This window comes from Callithrix jacchus, chromosome X (assembly GCF_049354715.1).
Source record: "Callithrix jacchus isolate 240 chromosome X, calJac240_pri, whole genome shotgun sequence".
Classification (NCBI taxonomy): Eukaryota; Metazoa; Chordata; class Mammalia; order Primates; family Cebidae; genus Callithrix; species Callithrix jacchus.
In genome coordinates this window covers 82,812,918-82,826,790 of record NC_133524.1, presented here as the reverse complement: position 1 = coordinate 82,826,790, position 13,873 = coordinate 82,812,918, and the positions used below count along the sequence as shown (strand labels likewise).

The window sequence follows — 13,873 nt, the reverse complement described above, 5'->3', positions numbered from 1 at the left end:
TTTTCTTTAAAGAAATGAGACTAATCTAGTAAAAGAGTTGCCTCTCTCTTTAAAATTTGAGATGAGCCAGGTGCAGCGGCTCATAACTGTAATCCCAGCACTTTAGGAGGCCAAGGCTGGCAGATCACTTGAGGTCAGGAGTTCGAGACCAGCCTGGCCAACAGAGTGAAACCCATTCTCTACTCGAAAAATAAAAATTCACTGGGTATGTTGGTGTTTGCCTGTAGTCCCAGCTACTCAGTAGGCTGAGGTGGGAGAATTGCTTGAACCCAGGAGGCAGAGATTGCAGTGAAATGAGATCATGCCACTACACTCCAACGTAGGTGACAGAGTGAATTCCAGTTTTAAAAAAAATTGAGATAGCTCTATACGTTAAAGTTAAACTTAATTAGTATTATATTCTTCTCACCTCAGGCAAAATTCAGGAAGTTGGCAATACACTTAGGGAGACTCATTTTATTATTTGATGATTAACTGTCTCATCTCTTCTAATCTTTTAAGTAAAGAATAATGTAAAACTAAAATTTTGCTGACAGAATGCTACCTTGTGACAAAGATGATACTTTGCCATGGCAAAAATAATAAATACTTGTTATAAATACATAGCTATGCTATCTTCAGGACTATTATTTGGATTACTTAACCACATTATTGACAAAATGCCTTGTATCACGATTCTAATTTGCCATACAGAGTAAGATTATTAATAAGTTTGCTAGTAGGAACAAAAAAATAAGATAACTTTCACTTATAGTGCCTATTTTCAAATGTTAGTAAAAATAAACCATTAATCCTTTCTTCCTCCAGATGAGGGGTATGTCTGATAAGTCACTCCGTTTAGTGCTGTCCACATTTAGCAACATACGGGAGGAGCTTGGACATCTTCAAAATGACTTGACAGTAAGATTTATTTTTATATTTTCCAAAGCCTTTCTAATTCCTAGCTTCCTGATACAGAAATAAAGATGTCCAATATACCTTTTAAAATTTTTACAGCACAATATTATGCTTACTCAGACAAAGCTCAATTATTTTCTTCAAACAGTTAATTGGCATTGAGAGAGGAGAAAAGAGGTATCTAAAGTATAAATTAAAGAATGTTGGATATGCACATATTATTTAGTTTACTACTAAAGCAATTTAATGATTAAAGCGAGAGAGTAGTTTGCAAAATTAAAATAATCTGACTCATTGAAGGTAAATTCCCCCTTTTTCATATTTCTAAAGCATACTCTGAATTACCATTCAAATACAATAGCTCAAAAACATTTTTCTCTAAAAAATTATTTTTTTTCTGTTTTCTATTTTAATTGGTGTTCTTGGTGCCATCAGCTAGATACATTCAGAATGCTTTCCGCACTTTGAATAATGCCTTGAGGACTTTGGAGTAGTTTTGTTGTTTCTGGGTTATGATGAACATATTTAGACTCTAATTAAAAAATTTACCACCTGCTGGGATTAACAAGGATTCTTTATAGATTGGAAAAAAACATTAAAAGATTTCAGAAGGTTCTGTTTCATTTCATGTATGGTTAGTCAGTCCATCAAAATGTCTCTTTCAATGAAGGTTTTAGAAGTTTCAATCATTTCGTATCCCATATTGTCTTAACTTTTAAGAATTTTGCCTTATTAGGCAAGTACAAATGAAACAAGTGTTTATTTAAATCTTCCAAGGTAAACAAGTCTTTGTATTATGTGACTGTTGACAAGTTTCTGTAATTCTGAACCATAATAAATAATTTATGCTTCTAGTCTCTGGAAAATGACAAGATGAGACTTGAGAAAGACTTATCATTCAAAGATACTCAAATAAAAGAGTACAAAGAACTCTTGGCATCGGTGAGAGCAAATAATCAGCAGCAGCAGGTAAATTGATGCTTTTATTGATGTTAAACTAGATTAAAACTTTTCATATACACAATTACTGGCACATTGGGGTTATGAGATATAATCAAGATAGAATTAAAATATGATGGAAAAATTTGTTCATATGAGAATTGAGAGGATTTGAGCATTTCCAATGGCTGAAAGCCCTCTCAGAAAAACAGATAATCTTATGTATTTTAGATATAAAGTATATAGGGCATACAATTGTTTATGTTGTTGGGTGATAAAAAATCTAGGTTCATGCATTTGTTTAATCTACTAACATGTCAATGAAAAAAGCTGTTGTGGACCTTAGCCCATGTTTGTGCAATAAATAAACAAATGAAAAAACTGTAGATGAGTTCTCTGGATGTCTGAGCAGAGAGAATTCCTAGGAAATTGTAAGTAGTCTCTAAGGCTTACCTGTTCCTGATCTTTACTCCTATGACTGTCCCAAATTCTTCCTCAGTTACTAGTTGTCACATAAAGAATCAGTCATATGGTCATTTTTTGTGCCTATTAGAAAGCAGGGTACAGTATTGTCACAGAGCAGCAAGCATCTGATTGTTAAAATGAGACATTATAAATTCATCTAGTCATGATTCCCTCTCACTCAAAATAGGAATGTGAGACTAGAGGTGACACTATAATATCTTACATGGCTGACTTAATGTACCATGTAAGACCAAGAGTATAAGAAAACTGGACATGGGAAAATAATTACTTGATTCAATTAAATGAATCAGTAAAAAGACCACGCCCTCACCAAAAACCAAATGCATTTGTCTTACTTACCTGTGTCTTCTTTACAGCAGGGACTTCAAGACTCAAGTTCAAAATGCCAGGCACTGGAAGAAAACAATCTCTCTCTTCGACATACACTTTCAGACATGGAATACAGACTAAAAGAATTGGAATACTGCAAACGTAATTTAGAGCAAGAGAATCAAAACCTTAGAATGCAGGTATTAAAACTTCATTTTAAATACACAGTACTGCCTTAGTTACATCATTGTAATCCTAGCATTGGTAATATAAATAGTAAATATATATATATTCTATTCATCTTGAGAAAATATATGGACTGCTTTCCCTTACACACTATTAGATCTTAATCACTGACATTTGAGCTTTATAATGCAGTTCCTGAAAATTGCTTTCATTATTTCAACGTCTTAATCATGTAATTTTCATCTAATAATCCTTGTAACATAATATGTATTTTCTTCAAAACAATCCAATTACAGATAGTTATTTTGCCTTCTATAGGTTTCTGAGACTTGCACAGGGCCAATGCTGCAGGCTAAAATGGATGAGATTGGCAACCATTACACAGAGATGGTAAAAAACTTGAGAATGGAGAAAGATAGAGAGATCTGCAGACTGAGGGTATGTTGATCTTAATACATTGCATAAATACACAGGTCAATACAAACTTTCTAGCAACATAATGATGGCTTCAAGTTTAAAGCTACAAGAAAAAATTAGCTGTAGGTAGAGTTTTAGAAATACGTCATGGATCCTTTTGTTTTAAATACACATTACTCTATCTAAAATATGATTGTTAAATTATTTCCTAGTTCAGCTTAATCTCTTCTAGGAAAATAAAAGAAGACATTCATTTCAGTGTTTTGGTTTCTATTAATTTATTTTTTTGGATAGGTGGAGGACTCTTTATGATTTTGCCTAAAGCATGCTTATGCAGGCAAAAGCAATATTTGAGATTGCCCAGCAGAGCCACAGCTAGATTTGTAAAAATTCTCACTTAATTTTGAGGGATGATAAATAGCAAGAACTTTGTCACGCATGAGGATAAAAACAATGTTAAGTTTTATGTACCTATAATTGACATCAAAATCAAGATGATATTTGTAAGTATATGTTGCCTTATCTTGTAATTCTAGGTTGAATTTACTTAACCTAATCCTTAATTTCCTGATTCCTAAATGTAGTAAAATATACTTAAATATTTTAATAAACAAAATAATCACATATTTGTCTTTCCAAATATCACTACATAATTTTTACCAAAAATCAAAATGAAACAAAATATAATTTGTTTTAAAAACCTACCAATACTTCTAGCAGATTTCTTTTCCATCCTAACATTACTGATAGCACTTCAACCTAACCTAGACACATATGAGTTAAAGAGGGAAATGGACAAGATTTGTAGTAGAAGATCTGTCTTGGAGTTGCAGCTATGTTACTGTGTGGAGGTGTCATTTAACCTCTCTGGAGCCCATTATCTATTTTGTAAACGAATATTATAATAATGCTTATGTCTGGGTGTGGTGGTTCACGCCCGTAATCCCAGCACTTTGGGAGGCCTAGGCAGATGAATCAAGAGGTCAGGAGTTCAAGATCAGCCTGGCCAATATGGTGAAACACTGTACTACACACACACACACACACACACACACACACACACACAAATTAGTCAGGCATGGGGGCACACACCTGTAGTCCCAGCTACTTGGGAGGCTGAGCCAGAAGAATCACCTGAATCCAGGAGGCAGAGGTTGCGGTGAGCCAAGATCATGCCACTGCTACACTCCAGCCTGGGAGACAGAGCAGGACTCCGTGTCAAAATAATAATAATGATAATAATAATGCTTATTTCACAGCGCTACTGTGAGAACTGAGATAATTCATGCAGGAGGAATATTTTGTAAACTGAAAATCAGAATGTAATAGTAGTTATTGGTATTGTAATTTCCTTAATTAGTAATTTAAGGAATCTAAAGTGCCTGTTTTCTTAGCTTTACTTTAAATCTTGTGGCCTAAGACTGTTATGTAGATAATGTTTAGTACTACATAGCAAAGGCACCTTAAAAAAAGGAGAAATTTTTAATTGCCATTTCAATTCATATTACATACTCATGGAATTCTGTAAAAGTTTATGACTATTGGTATTTTACTTTCATTTCATAACTAGCAGTGTGAGTTTGTGTCACTTAACCTCCCTGGAACTCAGTTACATGTTTTGTAAATGAAGATTGTAATAATACTTATTCTTTTTAAATCCTTAGTCTCAATTAAACCAGTACCAAAAAGATGTTTCAAAGAGAGACGGAAGTTGTAGTGACTTCCAATTTAAGCTCCATGAACTGACAAGCTTGCTGGAAGAGAAGGATTCTCTTATAAAGCGTCAGTCAGAGGTATAAAAGGAAGGGGTGGGGGTGGATTAAACTAATACAACTTAGAACTGTGGGATAAATACTTCCCATGGACTAGAAAAGGACACATATGCAAGACTCACTTTATTTCATGAAATAAAATATGTGCAAGTGAGGAAGTAGAATATACATATTTCAGGATAAATGATTCAAATGAAAGTTAGAATTGAAGCAAAAAGTAAGTGCTGTTGTACATTTAATATTTTTAAGACATTGATTTTATATTTAATTAGCAGTGAAATTCCCAGTAGACTATGACCTCCTTACTACGTTATGAGATGCTTTATTAAAGCATGTGTTATATTCCTCCTTGTATCTGTAGCCCATGATATGGCATTCAATAGGTACTGAAGGAATTATCAAAAATTATGGGTAATATTGTATTGCTACTATGGAGCAAATGGTGCCTGTAGTAGCATTCATTGATAAATTCTCCGTTAGGAAACTATATCTGCTTATATATTGAAGTTTCAATACTTTTCTTCTATGGACATAGTTTTAAGGCTTTCAGAGCAAAAACTTTCACATCGTCATCTTTACAACCATGCCCATTCAATCTCAAGTTATCCTCCAAATTTAGATATCCTGTATCAGTTGCAGGTTCCTGCACAGGCATATAATATAACTTATTAGGTATTGCAAAGCAACACTAGATGATATTCAACAAGTGGGATTAGAACATTATTACCTCAAGGCCAAAAAGGAGTAAAAAGGAGGAGGTGTAGTTATTGTTAGTAACCTTGCTAAATGATTAAATATACTTCTTATCTCATTCTACTTTCCTTCAAATGATTATATTATCTTTTATTTGTAAGGAACTCTCAAAGTTGCGGCAAGAAATATACTCATCTCATAACCAACCCTCCACTGGTGGAAGGACTACTATTACCACTAAAAAGTAATGTATTTTTAAATGAAATTTGAATATGAAAATGATGATCATATAATCCAAGTTGTTGCATGTTTAACTGATATATACATACTAGACAGGGTTTGGCCTTTTCTACTGGTCAATTATTCTATGGAAGAATGAATATTGACAAAAAGACATTACTATTGTGGTCAAAAATATTCTGAAGCACATTTTTCCTGAATTTACAATATCTTAATTACCTTGGAACTGAAAAACAAATAATTGTTTTTATAGAACCACATTAGTTAGGACTCTTTCTATTGCATGTGACAAGAGACCCAACGTAAACTGAAACTTTTTAAATTCACTTAAGTGGGATTACTTGGAATCCAGATGGATTTTTGTATTCAAAATATGCCTTTATAAATCTGTCTTTCTTTATATCTTGGCTCTGCTCTTTCCTGTGTAGACACCATAATCAGGTAAGTTCTACCCTCATGGTAGCAATATGACCACAGATTACCTTCCAGCCATTTAGCAAAACCAAATAGAAAGTAATTATGAATATGTTCAGAGGAAGTCTATTTTGGATATTTCATATAAATGAAATAATAAAATATGTAGTCCTTGGTGTCTGGATTTTTTGCATAATGTTTGCAGGATGCAACAATGATTTAGCATGTGTCAAGACTTTGTTCCTTTTTTTGCTGAATAATATTCAATTGTATGGTTATACATTTTATTTATCGATTGATCAATTGGACATTTGGGTTGTTTTCCATTTTTGGCTATTGTGAATAATGCTGCTGTGATCATCTGTGTACAAGTGTGTAAGGTACATGTATTCATTTCTTTTGAATACATGCGTAAGAGTGGGACTGATAGGTAACATGAATAACTCTACGTTTAAGGGATTGCCATACTGTTTTCCAAAGCAAAAGCACCATCATACATTCCCACCAGTAGTGTATGAGGGTTCCACTTTCTCCCAATCCATTTGTTATTATTCATCTCTTAGATTATGAATGTCCTAGGTGGTGGGAAGTGATATCCATTTGGAGTATTGATTTGTATTTCCCTAATAACTAATGTTTAGCAAGTTTTCATGTGCTTATTGGCCATTTATAAATCTTATTTGAAGAAATGTCCATTCAAATACTTTTTCTATTTTTTAAGTGGGTTGTCTTTTTATAGTTGAATTGCAAGAAATTTTTACATGTTCTCATACAAGTCCCTTATCAGAGACAAGATTTGCAAGTATTTTCATTAATTACATAAGTTGTCTTTTCACTGTCTTGAGAGTATAATATGCAGCATAAGTATTTAATATAGAAAAAAATCTAATTCATCTTTTTTCCTGCTTGTGCTTTTGGTATTATATGCAAAAAAACTATTGACTAAGCCAAGGTCATAAATATTTACACTCATGTGTATTTTGTCTTGTATTAATATAAACTTTCTTCTGGTTACTAATTGTATGATGTAAAATTTTTTGTCCTTTCATTTTTGTTTATATGAATCTAAATTTTGACTCTAATAAACCACAAATAGTTCTATTTTTTTTACATTCTGCCAATCTCTGCTTTTAGTTGGAATATTTAATGCACTTACATTAATGTAATTTATAGGTTAGGATTTACATTAGCTATTTTGATATTTGTTTCTATGTATTATATGCTTTTTGTTCTTCTGTTCCTCCATTCCTGCCTTCTTCTGTGTAAAATATTTTCTACAGTAGCATTGTAATTCCATTTTCATTACTTATTACTATATTTTTTGAATTTTTCCCCTTAGGTTTACCCCAGAAATTTAATTAATATTTCCCTGTATAATTATCTTTACTGGTGATCTTTATTTCTTCATATGGATTTGGGATGCTGTCTAGAGTCCTTTAATTTCAGCCTGAAGGACTCACTTTAGTATTTCTTGTAGGACTCCCTTTAGTATTTCTTGTAAAACAGGTTTGTAGTGACAAATTCTCTGAGTTTCTGTTTGCGTGGGAATATATTACTTTTCCTTCATGTTTAAAGAATGGTTTTGCTGGATCAAATAATTCTCAGGTGACAATGATTTTTTTTGTTACTTTGAATATATTATCCCATTGCCTTCTGGCCTCTATAATTTCTGATGAGAAATCAATTGATAATCTTTAATTAAGGATCCCCCTTACATGTTTCTTTCTTACTGCTTTCAAGATTCTTTTTTTCTATGGCCTTTGACAGTTTGATTATTAGGTGTCAAGGTTTGGAGCTCTCATTTTTTTTTTCCTCTATTTGGCATTTGTTGAGCTTCTTTGATGTGCAGATTGATATTTTTAATCAAATTTGTAGAGTTTTCAGACATTTCTTCAGCTATTATTCCTTCCACCTTCTTCCCTCTCCTTGTGGAGTTCCCATAAACAGAACAGAATGTATATTCGTATGTTCCCATACAAACAGAATGTTCTGTTTATGGTATCTCACAGTTATCTGAGGCTCTGTTTATTTTTCTTCATTCTTTTTTCTTTCTGTTCCTCAGACTAGATAAACTCAATGGACCGTCTTCACTATTTGTTGATTCTCTCTTCCATCTGCTCACATCGGCTGTTAAGATATTTTACAATCTAGTTATCTTTTTGACCTCAGAATTACTGTAGTTTCTCTTAAAAGTAATTTATCTTTCTTTAATAATGTTCTTTATTCAATAAGGCACAACTCTCATCCTTTCCTTTAGTTCTTTAGGCATGGTTTCTTTAGTTCTTTGAACATATTTAAAATAGCTAATTAAAACACTATGTAAATATAACATCTGGCTTCTTAATGGACAGTGCCAAGTGATTTTTCCCATTATAGGCAATATTTTCTTATTTCTTTGCATGTCTTATGATTTTTATTGAACACTTGACATTGAAAATAATATAATGTGGTAACTCTGGAAATTAGATACTCCCTCCTGCCAAGGTGTTCATTGTTGCTATTGTTTGCTGTTGATGTTATTGTCTTTTGCTTAGTAACTGTTCTGATCTAATTCTGTAAAGTCTGTATTCTTTTCATATGTGGTCAATGAAGTCTCTGCTCATTTATCTTAGCGGTCAGTTAACATTTAAAACGGAGGTTTCATTACAAACATGAAACTAGTAAGTATCCTGGTTTTAACTGAAAGGCTCTTTGTGTTTGGACACATCTTCAATGTTCTGGTAGGCAATTTATAGCTCGTCCTTAGCCCCCAGTTCCTGTTTACACAAAGCTTTAAGGTTAGCCCGTAGTGAAGGCTCAGGGTTTTCTTAGGTTTTTCCTTCACGTGTGTACAGCCCTGAGCTTGTACATGGCCCTACACATACTTGTGGCTTTCTAGATTCCCAGGAACAACTTTCAAAGCCCACTATGGACAATTTATAACTCAGTTTTTCCATTTACCATTTTTCGTCAATTTCTTGTCTGACTGAACCATTGTAGCCACTTCAGGTAGTTGTGATATTAAACAATTTCTACACATGATTTTTGACAAATGTTCCCATGAAAAAGGATTTTCAAATTGGTTAAGTGACAATTCTTTAAAACTTTAATTAAATTTAAGTTTAATTTGTCAACAAATTGGAGAGACACAGATGTGAATAGGACTATTTGAAATGCCACAAAGCTTGTTGATTTAACCAAGATTTAACTGTTTTTCCTAAATAAATGCTCTCTGATTGCTATAAAACTTTATTAATTTTGAGCATTCTGATAAAGTTAATTTTGAATTTTTCTGCCAGGTTTTCTTCTTCTTTTATGGCATAAAGCATTTCTGGAGGTTGTTACACATTTTCACTGAGATCATCTTCCATTACTTCCTTAAGCATGTTTTTTTAAGTTCATTGTTTTCTCACCATGTTGCCCAGCCTGGTCTCAAATTCCCAGTCTCAAGCAATCATCCCCTGATGGCCTCTCAAAGTGTTAGGGTTATAGGCATGAGCCACTGTGCCCAGCCCTATGAATATATTATAGCTTCTTTGAAGTCTTTGTCTTCTAAATACACCATCTGGTCCTCTTTGAAAGTAGTTTCTGGAGTGAGGGACAAGATGGCCAAGTAGAAACATCCAGGAAGCACTTCTCCCACCACAAGAGACCAAAATATCCAGTAAATGAACCAGTGAATTATCCACTATCTCTTGGTACTTCAAACAGATCTTTGGAGAGAAATTACTGAGATTTGATAGGTTACACAGATGCTTAGGCTGAATAGAGAGAAAGCTGGGAAAACTGCATGGGTGTGCCAAGCACCAGGATTAGTTCCTGGACCGGAACACCTCCTAAGGAATGGGTGAGTGAAGTGACAGCAGGGCACTCCACTCTCACCGTGAACCTCTGGCATCCTAGCTACAAGAGATCCCACAACTCCTGCTGTCATTTCAGTTGTCAAGGGGATCTGCCCAAAGAATAGACAAAGACAGAGCTCTAGCCAACATGGACCCCAGAGGGTTTTACATGTGGAGCAGCTGCAACAAAATGCAGCCATAGGCACCCATCACCCAAGGCTCTCTGGACACATCTGTTCTGCATGTCCTCCTGTCCACAATCCCTCCAAGGCTCTTGCCTGGCTGATTCTGCAACTGTGTTCACACAGCACAGTCTCCACTGCTAGGCCTGACTGTTTTGCCAGTGGCCCTGCTGGAGTGCTTTCCCCACAGCCTAGGAACTTCAGCTCCCTCAGCACAAGTACCTGACCCCAAAGGACAAAGTCACTGATATGGTTCCAATGCCCCAAGGTTGCAGCACACAGCTCAGGAGTTCTGAGTTGAGATTTTTGCCAGAACTCAATCTGGGCAGGAGCCCCCAATCTCAATACACTGAGTGTGAGGTGTGAGTTCATAGGCCAGTGCAGAAGCAGGGCATACCTCCCTCTGCAGGGCCTGTCCAGGAAGGGTGAGGGCGTCTGCTAGACACAGTCTCTGCCTGAGAGAGCCCCATGACCCAGAACATCTAACAAATGAAACATGGATGGAGTACCAGTGATCAATGGAGGCTACCCTAAGGTCCAGAATGGACTTGGCCCCTGGGCTTGAATAAGCCACTTAGTGGTAAAAAGTTGTGTTTATGACACCTTACCCAGTTATAATTTTACACTCTAGGATATATGTGTGGCTTGGGAGCTACCATCGCAGTTCAGGATATTTGTATTTTTTTGTCCCACATTCAGCCAGAGACTAGTGTATTGGAGGCTCCCTCCCTAATTGCACATGAAAGATTGCAGCCTTGGGCATGCACATGGTTGCCCAGACTGCCATGTATGAACCTGATTTTATTTTTAGCTTGGTTTCCCAGGAATTGTCCCTGGGCCAGAGCAGCTTTTTGTTCAACAGTTTGTTATAGGATACATTTAAGTCCCTTATGCCAGTGAGTCATGTCACCTGTGTTGATGGTTTGTCCAGGTTGTGGAATGCTTTCATTTCTCCCCGACTTTCTGCTCCGCATGTGCCTGAGTGGTTGTGGTCTAGGACATGTGCATAGCCTTCTTGATTCCCATAAATGACTGTGATCTCAGTAGGGCTCTTTTTAGCCATCTCTTTCCCTATTTCTCTTCAAGCTGCTCTGCCATTTTGCTCGTATTCTAGAGCTTCCAGCCTCCTCTTAATTGCTCTCCACCAAGTCCACCATTATTTTCAGCAATGCTCTTAGACATGGATTGTTATATTATCTGTTTCAAATGAAGTCAGTCCCATCACACAGAGCTGCAGAGCATTTGTATTTACAGACTATCTGTATTACTTCGTTTTCATGCTGCTGATAAACATATTCTCGAAACTGAGAACAAGAAAAGGTTTAATTGAACTTACAGTTCCACATGGTTGGGGAGATCTCAGAATAATGGTGGGAGGTGAAAGGCACTTCTTAGGTGGTGGTGGCAAGAGAAAATGAGAAAGATGCGAAAGTGGAAACCCTTGATAAATAAGTCATGAGACTTATTCATTTATCAAGAGAATACCAGGAGAATGACCAGCCTCCATGATTCAATTACCTTCCCCTGGGTCCCTCCCACAACATGTGGGAATTCTGGGAGATACAACTCAAGTTGAGATTTTGTTGAGGACACAGCCAAATAATATCGCTGCCTTTCAACCTGGGAAGAATCCCTGTGCCATTGCACTGAACTGGGGCAGGCACCCACTTTTTCCAGTAACAATCTCTGTTCTGTCAGTGGGCATTGAGGGGAGGTGGCAGACCATGGTAATCTTAGCTTGCTCCTCTCATTGTAGAATCTCTGACCAAGGAATATGTTGGGTGGGGTTGATCTGGAGCCCAATATTTTCAGCATGCCATGTCTGGTATAGTTTCTATTCTGTAAGTAGGGGACAGGGTAGAGGAAGAAATTACAACTTCTCAACCACTCTTTCCAGAAACATGAACTGAAGGGTGGGAGGTAGTTGGATGAAGCAGGTCATGGCTCAAATATCATAGACTTTCAATGTTATTAACAAGGTTTAGTAGATTTTCTTGAACATTTCTCTATTTGTTATCCTCCCTTAAATTAGTTCCAGAGACTTTAAATGATTAATTTTAAAAATATATACTATTTTCGCTAGTGAAATAATTGAAACATTTTTTTTTCTAGATAGGGTCTGTCAAATTCCTTATTCCTTCATTCTTGAAATCCCACACCTGAACATAAATTTTTATTGTTTGATCTGTTAAAATGATGAAATACTGAATTTTGAATATTAAGCCAACCTTTTGTTACTGGGATAAATCCTGCTGGATTAATGTAGTATCCTTTTCATAAATTGCTCCATCCAATTTGCTAAAATTTTGTTAAGGATCTGACACCTGTATTCACCACGTAGTCTGTACACTATGTAGTCTGTACAAATGTAGTCTGTACATTTCTTTTTTCATAATGCCTCTGCTTTGTCATCAGAGTAATGCTGACCTCCTAAAATGAGTCGAGAAGAATGCACTACCATATTATATTTTGAAGGAGTTTATGTAAGATTGATATTATTTATTTGTTAACTTTTTTGCTAGAGTTAACTAGTAAAGCCATCCTTGACTGGAGTTGGCTCTGTGTGAAAGGATCTAATTGTAAATTCAATTTTAAAACTTGGCCTATACTTACTCAGATTATCTGTTTCTTCTTGAGTGAGCTTTTGAACTTTGTGTCTCTCAAGGAATTTGTGCATTTCATCTAAATCTGCAGGTTTTTGGCACAAATTTACCATAATTTTTTTTATTATTCTTTCAAAGACTGTGGGACCTATAGTGATATCCCTTTCTTGATACTGGTTAACTGTATGTTCTTTTTCTTTGCTATCAGTCTGACTAGAGTTATGTCAATTTTAGTGATATTCTTGAAGAATCAGATTCATTTAATTGATACTCCTGTACTATTTCTTTGTTTCCTATTTCAGTAATTTCTTCTCCTATATTTGTTTTTTCTTATGTTATTTTCCACTTACTTTTCTGTTTCTGTTTCTTTTCCAGTTTCAAAACCTGGAAACACAGGGCACTAATTTTAGATGATTCTTGTTTCATAATATAAAATTTGATGCTATAAGTTTCTACTTCAGCACTATTTTAGCTGCATCACACAAGTTTGATCAGTTATATTTTCTTTTTCATTTAGTTCAAAATATTTTCTAATTTCCCTTTTAATTTCTACTTGGATCTATGGGTGTTTTACATTTGTATTTTTTTGGTTTCCACATATTTGGGGATTTCATCTATGTATTTACTTATTTTCTTTCTACTTACATCAATTGTCTTGAAAGGCATGCCAACATCTCCAACCCTAATTGTGGATTTGTTTATTTCTCCTTTCAGTTCTACCAGAATTTGCTTCATGTAATTTGAATTTCTGCTGGGAGGGACATAAACATTTAAAATTGTTATGTTCTATTGATGAATGAACATTTAGGAGTGCTACATCTTGTTAATGAATTGACACCTTTATCATTATAAAATCACACTTTATATGCATTATGCTTCTTGTTCTGAAGGCTACTTCATCTAATATTAATATA

At 35.0% G+C, this 13,873-nt stretch overlaps 1 protein-coding gene across 2 annotated transcripts in view; it reads left to right on the top strand.

The window, feature by feature from the left end:
- Positions 1-13,873, top strand: part of POF1B (POF1B actin binding protein) — an 89,527-nt gene that overhangs the window by 70,051 nt on the left and 5,603 nt on the right. For both annotated transcript variants that reach the window (XM_002763050.6, XM_078362989.1), the window contains exons 10-15: positions 808-900; positions 1,753-1,866; positions 2,679-2,831; positions 3,136-3,255; positions 4,899-5,027; positions 5,861-5,943. In XM_002763050.6, the coding sequence (XP_002763096.3) occupies positions 808-900; positions 1,753-1,866; positions 2,679-2,831; positions 3,136-3,255; positions 4,899-5,027; positions 5,861-5,943 (692 nt within the window). The remainder of the gene's footprint in view (positions 1-807; positions 901-1,752; positions 1,867-2,678; positions 2,832-3,135; positions 3,256-4,898; positions 5,028-5,860; positions 5,944-13,873) is intronic.